At 44.5% G+C, this 20746-nt stretch overlaps 1 protein-coding gene across 3 annotated transcripts in view; it reads left to right on the forward strand.

Annotated features, from left to right (window-relative positions):
* FBXO21 (F-box protein 21) overlaps positions 1–20746 on the forward strand; it is a 179000-nt gene that overhangs the window by 109174 nt on the left and 49080 nt on the right. For all 3 annotated transcript variants that reach the window (XM_078667123.1, XM_078667124.1, XM_078667125.1), the window contains one exon: positions 17641–17773. In XM_078667123.1, the coding sequence (XP_078523249.1) occupies positions 17641–17773 (133 nt within the window). The remainder of the gene's footprint in view (positions 1–17640; positions 17774–20746) is intronic.

A 20746-nucleotide genomic window follows, 5' to 3' on the forward strand; every position in this document is an offset into this window, starting at 1 on the left:
TCTAAGAGTTACTCCGGCCCATACTAGACCAAGAACTCAAGCCCTTGTTCCAGCTAATACACTCTGGGGGGTGCCTTCCGTCCAGGGCCACTATGCGTGCGGCTCTTGCGCTGCCTGTCCGCAGAACGAAAACACAAAAACGGTTGATATAGGCACTGGTAGGCCGTGGGTTCTGAAAAAACACACAAATTGTAACTCTGACAAGGTCATCTACATGATCACATGTCCGTGCTCACTGAGATATATAGGCATGACGACATGCAAGATCAAACAGAGGATCAGTGAACACAAGAGCACGATACGGTGCAGGAAAAAGTCAACAGGCCTTACGAATAATTTTCTAACCATGAACCACAAAGCTGAAGATATGAAGTGGATTGTCTTGGAGCAACCTTTTGTTCCATCGCACGTCAGCGATATCATCAAGTTTCTGTTTATCAAAGAACAAAAATGGATATTCAAACTTAAACTAGATAGTTTGGGGCTGAATGATGCTATTCCATGGGTCACTCTATAAACTGCATACAACGTAGGACAACCAGCATGTTTGTTTATACTTGCCATGATTGTGTGCCCCCTTTTTTTTTTTTTTTGGCCTAAGTACAGCTTAGTTGCACGCACTATACTGAGGTTGAGACCTCTCTAACAATACAGTGCAGCACATTATACACGCACTACCTGGGTCTTTACACACTTCACATTTGGCAGTACTGTGTGGGCTGTTTATATGGTATATTAGATTTCACCATGCACAACCGTTGTATGTAGGCTGTTGTGTTCATTAAGTGCCTAAGACTAGCGAGGTGTAGTGCAATTTACGGAGGCTTTATTTTATCAACTCTGATTATAATTTGAACCACAAGACAAGGGGACCTGTCATACTTTTTTCTATAGGGTGCTTTGCATCAATAAGATTTACCACCCCCTTCTTTTGGAGTGCTGACAACACGAAAATCGAACAAATGTAGTGGTGTAGCGATTTTTAATAAAAACATCCCCTTTCTTTTGAATACTGTGTAACTTTTACCACATTATTTTGTTGGCAGTCCTGACAGTAATAAAAACGAACAATTTGAGTGGTATAACAATTTCTAATAAAGCACCTGCTTTTTCAAATACCGTGTAACTTTATTAAACGATCGAGTTCGTAATGAATTACTCGAAATACAAACTACAATTCCCATGACTGCTCGGGAAGGAATCAACGCGACACTGACCGCGCATCCAACGCATGCGCGGACGTCCTTGCATCCGTTGTCTCCTTCCGCGTTACCAACACTGTGGTCGAGAGTCCTTTTTTCCGGTTTTTTTACCGAGGAGGACACCTATCATCATCTATTTAAACCTACCATAGAGATATCACACTCACCTCCCCCTCGGCTCAGTTCTTTCCCGAGGCACCGACGGACAGGTAAGGGGCAGTATGTTCTGTATACTTTATGTGTTGTATTAGACTAGCCCCGAGGGTCACAATTGTACTGCACTGCAGGCAGTAAGCATTAAGCTCTGCTTAGCTTTCAGCCGCGATTCAACATTTGCCTCGAGGTTACCTACCTTTTGCCTATGTTTTCACTTAAATCGAGCATAGGCATTATAAATAATCACATGTGGCAACCGGTGTATCAGTGTATTGAGAGTCAGTTTTAAGATTGACGAGCCACATTGCCTACATGCTAAGTTTATTCATCAATAACTGTATATCGAGCCATAAGTGAGTAATGACTTTGTTTGTTAGATATCCATGTTTATTGAAACTAGACGCGAGATGGTATTTTGGATATCTTATTTTTGAAAGAGCCTTTTTTCAGGGCCCATCAGATTTCTCTAGTAGTGTTGACTTACTCGCCAGGTTTGCATGGCAACATATGTTTTTTGCTCAAGCTGGCCTGTACATACGGAGGACGAATGCTACAACATTAAGAGCACCTGTCATTAGAAGTTCCATAGATACACCTTGGTAAGGGGCATCCTGTGATAAGTTTTTGTTTAGGGAGTTTTTAGATGTAATAAGGTTTAGTTAGGAACTGATCCATAGAGAGAGTCACTCCTAGTGTGATCTGTTATGTTTACCTATTTCTAGAGCGGGGCCTCATCCCCTGAGCAGTCGCCAGGAGAGGTGAGGAGTACTCCCACACAAAGCTGGGTAAGTACATTTAATATTCTATCTAATTTTCTTTTTGAGACATTGGTTGTCACATAAAAGTGGTTGGCTGGACAAGATTGCCAATGCACGCAATGAGAGAGAATCTGGGCAATAAAGTTCTTGGATGGCCTGGGTCAAGTAAGATGGGATGAGATTCGATCCTGTTGATAATTGACAGTTATTCTTTCAAACTGTCAGTGCACTGTTTTTAAGCTTGACACTGTGATAATGTTTATTAAAGTTTCAGAAATTATCCCAGTAGCCAATTTGATCAATTTCACTGTATGATTTTCACTTTTTGCACTGCAAACCTTCAGCACCTCATATCAAGACTAGCGAATGGCTGTACCGATCACTGGGGTACAAAACTATCTGAGTTTTGATACTCAACTTGGTGGGTTGCACGAATACGGCAACCTCCCACAAATCCCAGATGACGAAGAGTAGCCACTTATGTGGGCTGATGGGATTCTTTTGCACTAGATGGTGTTGTTTTTTTTCTTCGGCCTAGACATCTAAGATTCGGTAGTTTCTTGGTTTGTTGTTTAGCGGTAGAGTGGGGATTGAACACTACCTGGTCTTTAAAGATTTCCCTATGACCCTATATTTAAAGTTTTGTGTATTGTGAGTTGGAGCAGCCCCGGCTGCGGGTCCCTCCTGTTTTTAATAACGTCAGGTTAGAGGGAGGAGCTTCGCGGGCATCCAAGATGGTCGCGTGAGCACAGAGCTCCCCGGACCCGCGACGCCCCTCACGATTATCCTGGCAACATCCTGATTTCGAGGTCGGGCTTTTGTTCGCATATCCTTGCTGATCTTCGGACACTTTGAAAAATCGAATTTGGACGCTGGGGTCCACTTTTGCATCGTCTTTACTCACAGGTCAAGGGGTCGCCCGGCGCTTCTGGCCGTGCCTCGGATACCTTCAAGACCCTCTTTCCGACGTCCTCGGACCCATCATTGCAGGACGTCATGGGAGCCATAGCCAATATGCAGGCCTCTATGGGACAGCAATACGAGGCCTTGGCTTCCAAGATCGACACTGTGGCCGTCGACATTACGCTGATTAGAGCGGATCTGTCGAAGACTAATGAAAGGGTTGAGTCATTGGGCCTGAAGACTTCCAGTCTCACCGCGGATGTCACGGAGGCCCAGACGGAGATCGCCAATCTACGTTCCTCGCACGACCTGCTGGCTCGTCGTCTCGAGGACTACGAAAATAGGGCCCGTCACAACAATGTGCGCCTTATTGGAGTCCCGGAGAATTCAGAGGCTGGGGGGGTCGATCTCTTGGTTGAGGACTTGATTGCTAACCATTTGTCTCCCGCTGGACTGAGTAAGTTCTTTGCGGTCGAGCGCGCTCATCGTGTTCCCGGCGGAAAGGCTCAGCCAGGTGCCCCCCCCGAGGCCCATTGTTGCCAGGTTGTTCCACTTTAGAGACCGGGACGCTGTCTTACAGGCCTCACGGGACAAGGGCCCAGTTAACTTTGAAAATGCCTCCGTTTCCTTTGATCCTGACTTTTCACCGCTTGTCCAGAAGCAAAGACTTAGATTTCAGGGAGTTAAGAAGCGATTGCGGGACTTGGGTTTTAAATACTCCTTGTTGTTCCCTACCAGGCTTCGAATTGAATATCGGGAACTTGTCTTCTTTTTTACTCGCCCTGATAATGTGAGTGACTGGCTCGACTCCCTGCCTAAGGGAAACGAACGTACTGGGCACCCTGGTGGAGCCGACGGAGGTGTGGCTGAATGAGGACTTCACCGGTGGATCCCGGCGTCTGCACTTTCTCGCTGTGTCAGCTGAGTCTGGACTTGGATCTTTGTTAGGCCTAGATCCGCCTGGGGGTGGCGGGCGGTGAATGGGGACTCTTCCTCCTCCTGGGTTCTTTGCGTAGCTAGTTAGTAATGGGGCGACAGGCACACTGCAAGTTGGGGTGGTTTATTAGTCTTACGCAGAGGTGCAGGGTGGGGGGGAGTAACATGGTTCAGTTGGGGGGTGGGGGGGTGTTTTTGTTAATTCACGAGGCATCGTATTGTTTTTCGTTTCTGTATTGATTGTGGTGTTCTCTGTGGGACCTGCTCCTTTTACCTTTCGGGGATGGGGGGCGGCGAGTTGAGACTGTTATCCTGGAATGTCAATGGATTAGGGGACAGGATTAAGCGCAGTGTTGTTTTGCGGTTCCTGAGGCGTCATTCCCCCGATATCGTCCTTCTACAGGAGACGCATTTAATAGGCAACGCTTGTCAGGCGCTGAATAGGCGCGGGTAGCGATTGGTGGCCCACGCGGGGTTTACTTCTGGGTCTAGGGGGGCAGGTATTCTTATTAGGTCCTCTCTCCCTTTCGCCGTTGACGCGGTACGACTTGACGACAGGGGGCGCTATGCGGTGCTCACTGGGAGGTGGGAGGGGAAGACCGTGTCCATACTTTCAGTCTACGTCCCCCCGGGCCTGCAGGCTTCACCCTATGCTGATCTGTGTAGACTTTTATTAGATCTTCCTGAGGGGCTTCTGATCTTGGGTGGAGATCTTAACTCGGTTGTCTCCGGCACCCTTGATCGTCATCCTCCCAGAGATTTACCTAGGGCGCAAGGGTGGTTGAGTGATCTGATGGAAACCTTCGGGCTTGTCGACGCCTGGAGACTGCTGCACCCTACACAGTTACAATACACCTTTCACTCTGGGGCACACTTTAGTCTTTCTAGATTGGACTATTTCTTAATGCCGGCGGTCCAGTCCTCCTCCATCAGGGAAATTCGTCAGCTCCCTAGGGGTATTTCTGATCACTCCCCCTTGTGGCTCCGGTATGTGGTAGGGGCGGGCGATGAGGGCAGAATAGCTCCTATTAACCCGTGGTACTTTCAGAACCCCAAGACCCGCTCTGATCTTGTTAAAGCCATTGACCATTATTTTGATGACAATGTGGGGTCTGTTTCTTCTGCTGTTTCTTTGTGGGAAGCATTTAAAACTGTTGTACGTGGTCAGTCCTTATCCCTGATTGTCGCTGCTAAAAAGGCTGCAAATGTGGAGGTTGCGCGCTTGGAATCCGAGATATCAGTTCTGGAGGACGACCTCCGGCTGGGCGTCTCCAGTACTACGCTGCACTCCCTTGCTTTGTAACAAGCTGACTACAAGGCTTTTGTGATGGATGCTGCGAAAGTGATGTACAGGGAGCAGCAGGGACGATTGTACGATGTGGGTGATAAGGCGGGTAAACTGCTAGCGTGGTTGGATAAAAGGAGAGAGTGAATCGTGTGGTCCCCGTGATTGAGAAGCTTGATGGTGAGTGTGTCACTGGTCCTGTTGGGATCGTTCAGTGTTTTGCGGACCACTTTGAAGCTGTGTACACCTCTGTTTGTGACAGGGATGAGGATGACTCCCGTCTACTGTTGCGAGACATGCTCTGCCTTGCCTCTCTGACGCCGACAGAGACCTCCTGGATGCTCCGCTTACAGTCGATGAAGTCGCGTGGCTATTCGTTCCCTCCGTTCGGGCAAGGTGCTAGGCCCCAATGGTTTGCCCATTGAATTGTACAAATTGCGACCCGACAAAATGGCGCCCTATCTGCGAGATATGTTTCTCGAGGCCCTGGACTCTGGCTCCCTCCCTCTCGACCAACGGCTTGCTACCATTGTCGTCATTTCCAAGGAGGGTAAGCCTCGGGATCGCTGTGCTTCGTATAGACCAATCTCTTTGCTCAACACCGAGCCCAAGATTTTGGCCAAATTGCTGGCTAATCGCTTGGTAGCCGTGATCGGGGACCTGATCCATCCTGATCAATCCGGTTTTATCCCGCACCGCAACACAGCTTTGAATTTGTGCAGACTCCACGGGGTTTTCGCGAGAGCTGAGACGCTTACTGAACCGGCCATTTTGGCTTCTCTTGACGCTACCATGGCCTTCGACACTATCGAATGGCCCTACCTTTGGGCGGCCCTCTCGAAATTCGGGTTTGGTCCGGGCTTCATAGCCTGGGTGCAACTCCTTTACGAGAGCCCCCTGGCCCAGGTAGTTGTTAACGGACGAGTGTCTTGCGTTTTTGCGCTGGGGCGGGGCACCCGTCAGGGCTGTCCGCTGTCCCCCCTGCTGTTTGCTCTCGCTCTCGAGCCGCTTGCGGCGTGGCTTCGCTGGGAACCTTCTATGCGGGGCATCCGGTGGTGCCCTGACTTTGAGGATCGAGTCTCGCTATAAGCAGACGACATCCTACTGTACCTCACCTCCCCTAAAAAGTCCCTTAATGTGCTTTTTGATGTTCTTACTTCCTTCGGTAGGAACTCCGGTCTCGTTATTAATTGTGCTAAATCCTGCGTCTGCGTTTTGGCTGGAGATCTCCCTCCGCTGCCGCGTAGATTTCCGATTCAAGGGACGGAGACTGGTTTCAGGTATTTGGGGATTTATGTTTCCCTGGACCCCCACAGGCGTTATGAACTCAATTTATTGCCCCCCCTTCAGCGGCTCAAGCTTGATGTGGCTCGCTGGCGTAGGTTGCCGCTGTCGCCCCTCGGCAGGGCAGCGCTTTTCAAGATGATGTCCCTGCCCCGATTTTTGTATGCACTCCAGAACTCTTTTGACCCGATTGCTTCGGGCTATTTTCGTGAAGTGGAGAGCCTGCAGAGACAACTGGTCTGGGATGGGCGTGCCCGTATCGCCCTTTCTAAGCTCACTCTTCCATGGTACGATGGCGGGATAGCCCTCCCGGACATCAGGCGTTACTATTGGGCATCCCAACTGAGTGCAGTTAACCACGTGACCTACGCACCGGGCCCTGCACCGGCATTCTCGATGGATAGATTTATTTTGCCAGGGGGGACCTTCTCCAGAGCGTTGTACTCTGGTGGTCTCCGCGGAGCACTGACCGGTCCCACCAAGATAGCTGTGAGAGTGTGGCAGGATGCGAATGCGGCTTTGGGCTGGCGGGGCAGATTTACTCAAGCCACCCCTTTGTATGATTCAGAATGCTTGGGCCATCTGTGGAGAACGAAAGGATTTGATAAATGGGATGTGATCGGTATTAGCAGAGTGGGCGATTTGTGGTCGAAGGGTACCGTTAAGTCCTTTGATGTGCTGCGAGTTGAGTATGAGCTTGGCGATACTGAATTCTTTAGGTATGCCCAGATCCGCCACGCTCTGTTGTCTGTGTTTGCGGCGGGTGTCGATATCCCTGAGTCTTCCCCTTTGGAGGACCGTATTTTGGATGGTCACATGCCCGACAGCACAATCTCTCTCATCTACAAGAAACTCATTAATAACAGAGCTGACTTGCTGGTCCGCCTCCGGGCTTCGTGGGGTGCTGACGGGCTTGAATTGGACGATGAGGACTGGCAATCCGCACTGTCCTCTCCTAAGGAGGCCGCCATTCCTGCCCGACTGCGGTTCATCCAACTGACGATACTTCATCGAGTGTATGTCACTGGGCCTAGCCTGGTTCGAATGGGTTTTTCTTTGGATGGGCTATGTAAGCGTGGCTGTGGGATGTCTGGTTCTTTTTTCCACATATTGTGGGAATGCCCAAAGGTGGTCAGATTTTGGTCTTGAGTGCATGAAGTCATGGAGAGTGTCACAGGTGTGTCCCTGCTGCCCGAGGCCAGGCGTTGTCTGTTGAATGTCTGGGAGCCTAATGACTATAGCTCAACTCAGATCACATGGGCGACTCTTGGAAATATGGTTGCGAAGAGGGACATTGCCCAGCTCTGGGGTTCGCATAGACCACCTACCCTGTCCACGTGGAAAGACAACATGGACTGGTGCATGTTCCGGGAGAAAACTGTGTACCTTTCCCGGGGACGGCCCAAGAAATGGGGTAGAATTTGGTCTCAGTGGAATGCTTACCGTGGTAATATATGTACTCCCCCACACGATGTAACCATTGACGTGTCTTTGACCCCCTAATTGGCATTCACTCGTCATCTATTATATTCTGTTTGCTTGTTTCCTTGTCCGCCCCTACCCCCCGTTCTCTCCGATGGTGCTATATTGATTTACCCCTTGAGCCTCGCCCACACGGACCCATGTCAATGTATTATTATGTCCTTGCCTTGTGAAGTTTGTTTTGTTGTATTTATGTTTCTTCAATAAAAATTTCAACAAAAAAATAAAATAAAAATAACGTCAGGTTGCCTTTTTGTCAATGGCAACATCTAAATTAATAAATATTGTAAGAAAACAACACCTCCAACTCGCCTAACTCTAGAGGAAGGCTCGCCAATAACAAGCCAAATAACAAAACCCCTTTGCTTTGGAAAGGGCAGTCCCAAAACCCTTCTAAACATAAATACCAATATTGACAGACCAACTACACTTGACACAAACCATAACATTCTGGCAGTTATACCACTGATACAAAAAAAGGAATCACAATCTTTTATATCCATATGGAATGAAATCGTCACCAAAAACAGTGCAACAATGCAAGTGGTGGAGCCAAAAAGCGTCAAGCCATAACAAAATAGGGTAAGCTACTGGCGAACACCCACTAAGAAGTATAGTACTAGTTTGTGGACCAATTTAACAGTAATGCCAAAACATTAGCAGAAGTAAAATGTAGGATCTGTCTAACTGACAAGTAAGGGAAAACCTGTAAAACAAGTACTGACAAGGTGCAATTTCCGTAACAAACCATTCCAATAGGAAACACTGACCCTCATAGAAGGTAATTTGTTTATTTGGGGTAATTTCATTTTCCTGCAATCCAATCACAGAATTGAGCCGGCAAGACCCTTTCATTCCTGCAGTTTCTGCTATGAGCTCACAAAGAAACTCGCCTGGGGGAGTACAAAATTTACAGAACAAGAAAGCTAGAATGTGCTTAAAACTTCAGAAGCGGAACCCCATCCAACTCATTCTTAAAAGATTGCATTGAATTCCTGTGAATGCTAAAACCTGCTTCTACCTGCAGGATTCAATCCCGACACCTTACTATTATTAAGGCAGGTGATTTGCCATTGTATGAGCAGGACCTTTGCACAACAATGGGTTAGTGAATTGTTTTTTGCATATTGACTGAGGCAGGCACGACACTTAACCCCTTCTCTGCGGGGGTAATTCCCCCGCTGTGCTGGGAGGCGGGGGGCGCACAGCGCCCCGGTGCTGATGACGAGCTCAGCTCGCCATCATCCACAGTGCTCGCGTGCGAATGACGAGCTGAGCTCGTCACGGCCACACCCGTTCCTTAGAACGCTCAGTACAGCAGGGGAATTATCCCCGCGTGTGAGCGTTCTAACGGCCATGACGAGCTCAGCTCGTCATCAGCACATGAGCACCGTGGCTCGTCATCAGCATGGGAGGGGTTAAATAGGAATTAGCAGTTTGAAAGAAACAACATTATGTCCTAATTTGACGAATACAAAATGTAAGATGATTCTCAAAGAAATGTTTGCGGTCAGTCAGTTAGCATCGCATACAGAACCACTCATGTCTGTTTGGAATCTCATCAATTTGTTTTGTAAAATAGACTTATAAAGAAATCAATTGTTAAAAAATTGAAAACTTTTACTACCCATTATAAAAATAAGGTCTAAAACGTAAGAAAGCTAAAGGGTACAAAAAGTGATGGATGGAATGCTTGAATTAATCTCACCCACTGCGCTGCATCCCGGTCTGTTGATGTTTTACACACCCTGCCACCTCAGTTGGTATCCAGCTATATGGAAATCAGTCTTTAACATGTTCCATTGGGAACAGGGCAGCCCGAACTGCCAAGCCAGTTTCTCGCTGAACCGGAACACAAGCAACCCTGGACCAGATTTGCCCTTGTTATGGGTTCATCAGCCATGTAAAGCTTGGTTCCACTAAAGTGTAGAAACAGTGATGGATAGAATGCTTGATTTAATCTCAGCCACTGGTAATCGCTTGTGCTCACAGTCCATTGCTGTTTTGTAAACATAAATTTATAAAGAAATTAATTGTTGAAAAATGGAAGAAGGTTGCTATCCCATTAAAAAACTAAAACTAAAATGTGGGCACGCTAAACGCTGTGATGCCAATACAACCTGCCCCCTCACCCTCAATTATTGTTAATATGGGAAAGCAACACATATATATATATATATGTATATATATATATATATATATATATATACATATATATATATATATATATTCACTGAAAAAACCATAGGTTTCACACCAGTTATAGTTAGGTGGAAATTTTACTCGCATAAAACCATTGAAATTCCCACGTTCTAGTTAGTTGGACTCACTATAACTTGCGCGTGCAATGCACTGCTGATGACGTCACATATTACATCACTCATGACCTGGTCAGTGACATCACTCATGACATCACTGATGACATCTCAAATGACATCACTGATGACAACATCCTTGTGACAAAGTGGCAGACCTCCTATCAGCATAAAATAACCTTTGACACACACATTCAAAAATAGAAACTAGCATTTTCTTAAAAAAGGAGAAACCAATACCAATTACAACAACTTATTAGGTAATTCCAACATCTACATACACATCCACTCATTCACCAACAGTTCTATATAGTCACTCATGCATGTACTTACTCATCATATGTACTCATACACCTATACATCCTGTTATACACTAATACTCATCCATATAGTTACTCACACACAAATTCACACATGCAAATAAACTATCAAAAACATTTACTTGATTAAACTGCTATATACACACCACTACACATACTTCTACAGAAACGGAAACATATTTACTCTCTTAAACAATCAATTATAAAAACACATGCTCACTAACCCACCCATACACACAATCATCCACCCATACAGTCTTGCACACATGCTCTCTTCAAAATAAATACAAATAGTGAGTCACTCATTCATGCATCTGTGCTCTAAGTAATATCCCCACCGAACCATACAGACACTGATACTGATACTCAAAAAACAACTAATAACCCATATACACACTCATGTAGCTACTCACCAACCCATGCAGCCACTTATACACAAACTGAGACACAGATACAGATATTTAAATATTTAAACATTACTCGCTAATATATGTATTCACTAAGATACATTTAATAAGTCAGTTAACCAATCAATTTTACACAAAAAAACATCCATTTAGACATTTATTTACCCATTTATTCTTCCATCAACCTTTAGATATACATATATAAAAAATATGTATTTTTCAGAAAGATACACATTCACTGGATGATGTCATCAGTGATGTCATTTGAGATGTCATCAGTGATGTCATGAGTGATGTCACTGACCATGTCATGAGTGATGTAATATGTGACGTCATCAGCAGTGCATTGCACGCGCTAGTTATAGTGAGTCCAACTAACTATAACGTGGGAATTTCAATGGTTTTATGCGAGTAAAATTTCAACCTAACTATAACTGGTGTGAAACCTATGGTTTTTTCAGTGAATTTAATAGGTTTTTTAAATGCTAGTTCCTAACTATAACTGGTGTGAAACCTATGGTTTTTTCAGTGAATATATATATATATATATTTATATATATATATATATATATATATATATATATATATATATATATATATAAAATTTCTATGGCAAAATGAAACCCCTCATTTTGTTCCTTTTTAAATTAAATGTATTAAGTGTTACCACTTTATTCCAATCAAGATGACTTCAGGTGTGCCATACTTTTGTCATAAGTAAGACTGTTAGCGTTCTAGTTGTTCTGGGACATTCTGTCATTGGGCTATAGTTGGGCTACATCTGGCTGATATTTGGGCTACATTTGGGCTCTTTTGTCTCTGGTGGCCATCTTGGGAGACTGCATATCAGAATTTATTTAATGAAATATAAGAGGATTTGAGAAGTCACTCAAAATGTGCCCTAATTTTTCTTTCTTCAGCACTAATCATAATTTCTATGGCAAAATGAACCCCCTCATTTTGTTCCTTTGCAAATTAAATGTTTTAAGTGTTAACACTTTATTCCAATCAAGATGACTTCAGGTGTGCCATACTTTTGTCATAAGTAAGACTGTTAGCGCTCTAGTTGTTCTTTAGAACACTCTGGGACATTCTGTCATTGGGCTATAGTTGGGCTACATCTGGCTGATATTTGGGCTACATTTGTTTTTTTTTGTCTCTGGTGGCCATCTTTGGGCTACTTTGGGCTACATTGGGCTACATTTGGGCTCTAACATATATATAGCCCAATGTAGCCCAATATATCTTTTTTCAAAGTTAATTTTCGTAAAAACCACTGGAGCATATATCTTGATACAAAAGGGGAGGATGGACGGAGCGTTTGAGCAAATCAAACACTCACCCCCAGTCAACTGATCTGGGTTTAATCCATCACCATTCTTTAGCTCACTCCGCCACCCCAGTTCAGACATGGCCATATGCAAATCAGTCTGACCCTGTGCCTCATGGGAACAGTCCAGCCCGAAATGCTAAGCCATATCTTCCCTGGACCGGAAACAAGCATCCTGGGACCGGTTTCGGATTCATAATCCTCATCAGCCTGGCTATCTTGAATCCAGTGGCAAAGTGAGCAAGGGACTCACGTCTGAGCATACCCTGCCACACTTAGGGCGAACAAAGCGATACAAAAGGGGAGGATGGACGGAGCGTTTGAGCAAATCAAACACTTACCCCCAGTCAACTGATCTGGGTTTAATCCATCACCATTCTGTAGCTCACTCCGCCACCCCAGTTCAGACATGGCCATATGCAAATCAGTCTGACCCTGTGCCTCATGGGAACAGTCCAGCCCGAAATGCCAAGCCATATCTTCCCTGGACCGGAAACAAGCATCCTGGGACCGGTTTCGGATTCATAATCCTCATCAGCCAGGCTATCTTGAATCCAGTGGCAAAGTGAGCAAGGGACTCACGTCTGAGCATACCCTGCCACACTTAGGGCGAACAAAGCGATACAAAAGGGGAGGATGGACGGAGAGTTTGAGCAAATCAAACACTCACCCCCAGTCAACTGATCTGGGTTTAATCCATCACCATTCTTTAGCTCACTCCGCCACCCCAGTTCAGACATGGCCATATGCAAATCAGTCTGACCCTGTGCCTCATGGGAACAGTCCAGCCCGAAATGCCAAGCCATATCTTCCCTGCACCGGAAACAAGCATCCTGGGACCGGTTTCGGATTCATGATCCTCATCAGCCAGGCTATCTTGAATCCAGTGGCAAAGTGAGCAAGGGACTCACGTCTGAGCATACCCTGCCACACTTAGGGCGAACAAAGCGATACAAAAGGGGAGGATGGACGGAGCGTTTGAGCAAATCAAACACTCACCCCCAGTCAACTGATCTGGGTTTAATCCATCACCATTCTTTAGCTCACTCCGCCACCCCAGTTCAGACATGGCCATATGCAAATCAGTCTGACCCTGTGCCTCATGGGAACAGTCCAGCCCGAAATGCCAAGCCATATCTTCCCTGGACTGGAAACAAGCATCCTGGGACCGGTTTCGGATTCATATATCTTGAGACATAGCAAAGGCACATCGGGGTACCAGTCCCTACAATTTTGCCAAGTTTGGTGGAAATCCATTCAGCCGTTCGGGCTAAAAGTGAGTCCATATATATCAACAAGGAGAGAGGTAGGGAAATTCAAAGACACTCTCTTAGTCCCCGGTTAAATGTCAAACAACAAAAGAAGAGAGGTCTAATCTGGTCAAGTACACGACTACCAGAAATGTGGAGCAAAAGGATAAGTGGATAGTATTGATCACAGTCACTCTAGTTGAGTGGGATCACAGTCACTCTATTTGAGTAAGAAAGCCCTCACACACCGACCTAGTCAGTGTCATGCTTCATCATCGGGCCCCACCGAAGAGACCGAGTGTCTCTTCGGTGTGCTACGACGCCAGAAAGACTGCGGAGCTGGTTGTGTGGGGAGGAAGTGTTGTGAAGATTTCTCAAATTAAAAGTGACTAACAGGGTATCAAAAAAACTTTAATGAGTGATCCCTAAGACACGTGTAAGTGGTATATGTGTCTGAATTTAAAAGCCAAGGTTATTAGGATTTGGTTAAATTCAGCTAAATACCACAAATTAATTAAAATCAGTCAACATGTTTCTGCCTTCAGTGTGGTATGTATTCACCATGGCATTCTTCAGGACTATAACCCCGGCGGTGTGGACACTCTAATAGTCCACCCTGACCTGGGGGCGTGAAAGTGAAAAGGAAAAGTGAAAAAAGTGCTTAAAAAATTGGGAGAGCAAATTGCTCAATCCAAAAAACCCAAATTATGGGTGTATCAGCACTTTAAAATTGGGCGCTACTTGCACCATGGGTCTCGGGAGGGGGGTTGGAGCGCGCTTGGCACATCGCCCTCTGCGCTCACATCCCGCTTGGCAACCTGCTAGAACCCTCTTGACCGGACCCTCTTGACCGGACCCCGACGAGGCGCCCAATTTTAAAGTGCTGATACACCCATAATTTGGGTTTTTTGGATTGAGCAATTTGCTCTCCCAATTTTTTAAGCACTTTTTTCACTTTTCCTTTTCACTTTCACGCCCCCAGGTCAGGGTGGACTATTAGAGTGTCCACACCGCCGGGGTTATAGTCCTGAAGAATGCCATGGTGAATACATACCACACTGAAGGCAGAAACATGTTGACTGATTTTAATTAATTTGTGGTATTTAGCTGAATTTAACCAAATCCTAATAACCTTGGCTTTTAAATTCAGACACATATACCACTTACACGTGTCTTAGGGATCACTCATTAAAGTTTTTTTGATACCCTGTTAGTCACTTTTAATTTGAGAAATCTTCACAACACTTCCTCCCCACACAACCAGCTCCGCAGTCTTTCTGGCGTCGTAGCACACCGAAGAGACACTCGGTCTCTTCGGTGGGGCCCGATGATGAAGCATGACACTGACTAGGTCGGTGTGTGAGGGCTTTCTTACTCAAATAGAGTGACTGTGATCCCACTCAACTAGAGTGACTGTGATCAATACTATCCACTTATCCTTTTGCTCCACATTTCTGGTAGTCGTGTACTTGACCAGATTAGACCTCTCTTCTTTTGTTGTTTAAAAGTGAGTCCAACCGCCCTATGGAAATTAACATGAGGAAAACACGTTTTGGGACCCCCCTTTTATCTCGGCCCCCGCTTGACGGATCCCCCCGAAACTTTCAGGGAAGGAGCAGAGCGCAGCGAGACAAAGTTAAGGAAAATTACAGGCAGATCCCCATTCGGCGCCAAAGTTATTCCCAATAGAATGTTGTGGATTTCCTATGGAAAACGATCCTAACTATAACTACCTACTGGCGACCGCCAGTAGGTTATATATATATATATATATATATATATCAACATTTACAGTCATAAACCAAATGCTCATAGCAGCATATGGAAACACTGTCATCACCTACATTAACAAAACTAGCTACATATTGATATTCAACCTTTCTACCCCAATATGGTGAAATATAGCATTACAAAGCACACGTCTAATAGTACAGCAGATAACATAATACTCTATAAAATCATAGACTATGAAATAACACAACACAAAGAGTGAGTTGAATTAGCATTTGTATGTTCGAGTTTAACGTTTAATACATTTTTGGTTGTAAACTTAACTCTCTCAATTGTTTTCCCCAAAATATGGTTGCACTGTGATACTTATTTAGTATTGTCATGTGCTGCACATTTTCATAAGTATTTGGCTATGGTAGCATTGCAGGCCTTGGTGGATGTTAACATGGTCCCTGTTTGTGAATCAATGATGTCTTGAGTATGCTTACTTTGTGAAAGTGCACTAGACCTGAACATCAGGCCTCAAGTTAATGTGATTTGTCTTGCTTTATTTTGTGCAACCTGGCAGAACATTTTGAAGATGTAAAAGTATCACTTTTCTTCCATTCGAATTTTTCCATGTCCTTGCTTGGTGCAAGCTGTGGGTGCAGCTACAGCACCTTGTAACAGGCTTCAGCTCGTGCTAATGGGATTTTAAAAGTTACAAGTGCTAATGTTTCTTCACTTCCAAAATGCATCCATCATATGTAAGCATTGTTTTCAGATTGGTGCTGCAAACATGAGGTTAAGGCTCCGCTTTCTCAATAGTGATATTAAGGAGAACAAGGTAAGTAAACTCTCACAAATTAGGGAAGTGCACAGTAAGAGACAGGGTGCTGGGATGCATGGTGTTATTCAGAACACTTAAATGAGGTCCCCCTGTTCTGCTGGCTATTGCATGACTGTGCAACAAACTGAAGTGAAACATGTCACAAGGCAACTGGTTATAGATGAGTATGGAACATTGTTTGGTAGTCTCTATACTTTATTTGCTGTAAAAGTAATTGTTATCCCTGAGGTATTAATTATTGTCATTCTTATTCACATGGATCAACATTAAATGTAATTATAATAGAAACTAGTTATAAAATAAAAATTCTTATGTGTCCAGTTTGTGGGGGTCTTTAATCCACACCTAAATGGACCGTCACACATGCAAGTATAACTCAGATGATTAAGCATGAAATAACCTATCTGTTTTCTTTTTTGTCCATTGAGGAAGAAAACTCATATGGCTCAAAGGAAATCTACTCACCCTTCCTTCAAAATGGCTTTGCTGTCCTCCTTCATGGAGTTTTAATTGGGTTAAGCTTATTCTTAAAACCAATCATCAGTGTTTCAGTTTACGCAGGGGTTTGCACAAGAAGAGCTCATGCTACATCTCGTCAGGAACAATTCAACATCTGCTTCCTACATATATTTGAGAGGGAGCAATATGCTCTTCTTTGGCCACCTTTACTAAGCCCTTCTATGTGTGCCCACTAAAAGGAAAGTGTGTGCAACAATTGGAAAACGGTTCTGCAGAGTCCTATGCTATTAAGTTTATAATATGTCCTAGCCACGGCATTCATTGTAGGCTCTGCCCTTGGCTTGGTCTAAAGGAGATATTATACCTGTGAACTGACTGAGGAAGTTAGAAAAATTACCTTTATTATGACTCTCAAAGGTCCTTTCAGCATACTTGAGCATCAACTCCCCCATCTATCTTAACAGCGGCTGCAATATATATTCCCATTTGCGCTGTAAAGTTTTTCTGAAATTGCAGATGCCTCGTGAAGGTTCTGGGCAGGTGTGTGGACACTGAGACCAAAGGATGCTAAAAGATAAAATTGGAATAAAACTAAGTTATGAAATTTTTACTGAGGCCCAGATAATCCCTCAATACCCAAAGTGGGATCCAGTTTGCTGCTAAAGTTAAGAGATTGATAGGTGCAGCTTTCTAATGTAAGTCCATCTTATCAAAGGAAATAAATTGGTTTATTCAGAATGGGAAGTCATTCTGAGATTCCTGTTCTGCGAATATCCCCCTGCCTATAGATGGCATGATGTATTTACAGATTGTGAATATAGGGAAGATAACCATACTGGAAACCAGTCTGAACACCATAGTAAATCCATCTTATTTTTGTAGTTCTCACAGCCCTTTTTCAGTATGCTGTTTGCAGGTCCTCAAATAATATGAAGTTGTCAGACTCATAACATGTGTTGGAACTGCATGTTATGTTGTCTTCTCTGCCAACAGGGAGAGCAGTGACCAGTCTTATCAGCTTCTGAGGGACTCACTTGATCTGTACCTCGCCATGTTCCCTGACAACGTGCAGTACCTCATGCTTCAGGCCAGGCTGTACTTCCACCTGGGAATCTGGCCCGAGAAGGTACAATGTTTTTTCATGATTACATTTTCTGCATAGAGTACTCTTACAATGTGCCAATTTGTGCATGATGCAAAAGGACACCTTTCAATCACAGGATGGAGTGTAAAAAGACTACTGAATTACATGATTAATACATACACTACTTTTATTTTCACTGACCACCATTTCCCATTAACATACCTCAACCCTTCCAATAAATGTGTTACATCTGGGAGCTGAGTGTAAGTTTAATGTCCATAACCTTTCAGACCTGCATTTTCTAAGATAAGGTCATCCCTGTGTGTACCTTCTTTTTTGATAATTGAGTGTTTTGTCTTAATGTGTATTCAATCCTTGGCTTCTCATGCGAACAATGTTTAGTCATTCCAGAGAGTTGAAAGGACAGGAGAGTTAGACACCAAGCCCATTTAGTCTCTGGATCCCATCCACGGGGTTCTGGGTATGCAGTCTGCTAATGCTTGATGTCCAAGTCTCTCTTATCTAGATTTACAACCTAGACTGTAAGTTGTTCCGTATCAGTGTCTTTTCATTCTGTATAATTACCTGATAATGTCCGCATTTGGAACTTGTGAACATTTTGGTCTATATTTGCAACTATGTAGAAAGTCGGCAATGTGATATGCCACCTAAATCCCAGAAAACCACAGAAAGCTTTTTTAAATCATATTTTTTTTTGAGAAACTAAAAATTAAATATTAAAGCATTAAAACACACAAGTACTTGTTGAATAAGAGATTGTGTTGCTGTCGCTTTAATTTCCTAGGCAGACAGCACCCGCAATGACTTGCAACAGGTCCTGCACTGAAGTTAAATTTTAGGCGCCGGCGACAAATGATGGACGAAATGCTGAATTAATCAAAAATTGACCCCCAGTCAAGAGATATGGGTTAAATCCATTGTTTTTTGTCCACTACGTCACCCGAGTTTGGACCCAGCCATATGCAAATCAGGCTTGACCCTGTTCCTCATGGGAACAGTCGGGCCCGAACTGCCAAGCCGGGTCCTCCCTGGACCGGAAACCAGTATCCTAGGACCAGTTTCGGGGTAACGCACCTCATCAGCCAGGCTAGCTTAAATCCAGTGGCATAGCGAGCAGGGTACCCACTTCTAGGCATACCCATCCCACTTAGGGTAAAAAGTGCTGCAGCAACAAATGATGGACGCAATGCTGAATGAATCAAACAATCGCCCCAGTCAGGAGAGCTGGGTTAAATCCATTGTTCTTTTGCTCACTACGCCACCCCAGTTTGGACCAAGCCATGTGCAAATCCGTCTTGACCCTGTTCCTCATGGGAACTGTCCAGCCTGAACTTTTAAGCCAGGTCCTCCCTGGAAGGAAACAAGCTTCCTGGGATGCTTTTTAGGCACTACCAGATGGCGTAATTTAAACAGGAAATGTTGGCAATTGAATAGCCCATAATATAAAATCCCAGAATCAATGGCTAACTTCTCACTATTTATTCTAACTTTATTAGGTTCAAGCTAACACCTGGCACCTACCAGCTCTCTCTTTTCGTGCTTGTCCCTGACAAATTTCCTGTGGAAAAGAGAGATATATTACTTTATGTGGATGCATTAGTGATCCAATTAAGTAGCACTATAGAACCTCTAGATGCTAAGATTCTTAGTAAACTACCTAAAATCCTCCCTGGTTCATACATGTAGATTTCCATTCATAGAGCAATTTTGGTTGTGAGCATGTCGAAGATCTTCCTTTTCCCAGAGTGGGCTACTTCAATCATTAACGTAATGCTCAAGTAGACTGACAGCTTTGTATTTCCAGAGGCTTCTGAGACTACATGCACCCTTCATTGTAGTGGTAGCTGACACCAAACTCCACATGCGCCTCCTGCAATTTGTTCCTGACAAATTACTAAGAACAGGTGTGAGAACAGCAGTCAAAGCACGTCCTTATCCATCTGTCTATGGTTTCCATCATGAGACAATGTTGCCGACCATTTTTTGGGTTGCGTATCTGCAACTTGCTTTTAACACTTACTTATCAGAGTAGGGGACAATTACAATTTACAGATGTTTTCCAAATGCACTCCTTTTAATAGATAATTCAGCCGCAGAACCTTCATTTTAGAATATTCCCCAGGTGCCATACTAGAGCTAGAATGTGTTTTTTTTTGTGGCATGATCCTGTGTGCCGCTCTATGGCATTGTGCAGCTGGACATTGTATCTTTACCACCACTGAAGTGACATAGTAGGGCCAAATTTAAGCGCCACTCCTGAACGTTGATATCAGTTCTTTTCTTTCTGCCCACTCCAGTGTTGCTCCTGAGCTCTTCTTCCGAAGACTTGCAAACTTTCATATTGTGTTAGGGAACCATAATCTCACTAAAAATGACAGAATTCAAACTTTGCCGCTACTGCATGAAGCAAATGTCGGTCCCGGATCTGCAAAAAGGTGTCAATAGTGCTTGGTCTTGGGACACAATTTAAGTTCTGTGATAAGTGCGCCCTCATGCAACTTAAGAAGATTCAAAACTGGCAGATGAAGCTGTATGTCACTGAACACAAGAAGTAGTCTTGGCATTCCCATAGGTCCTTCTCCAGTTCTAAGTTATGGGCCTGGACATGGTCCCAGTCACTGGGTTATTACTGCGAGCAGTCCACACCCCTCAAAGTCTTCTGATACATCGAAGTCCAAACACAAGCATAAAAAGGCAATGCAGGACTATTCCTCACCCCACCACTCTGACCCCTAGGAGAAGGTGCAAAGACGTGAACATGTGAGTTGCACTCAGTTAAGGTCTGTCACTGAGCTGTTTCCTCCACTGATCCAGATGCACCTACGTTACCTGGGCCATTGTCAACCCTGCAACATATCAAGGCCTTCAAAAAGGCCATATTGCAAATATTCAGTGGGATTTCGACTCAGTGTGCCATTTGGCTCCAAGGAATTGCAGAGGCCTGCAGTTAGGGGTGAGGGGTTTCTGCCTGTGGTTCCTTCTCCAGCATAGTCT

This window comes from Lissotriton helveticus, chromosome 11 (genome assembly GCF_964261635.1).
Source record: "Lissotriton helveticus chromosome 11, aLisHel1.1, whole genome shotgun sequence".
NCBI classification, from domain to species: Eukaryota; Metazoa; Chordata; class Amphibia; order Caudata; family Salamandridae; genus Lissotriton; species Lissotriton helveticus.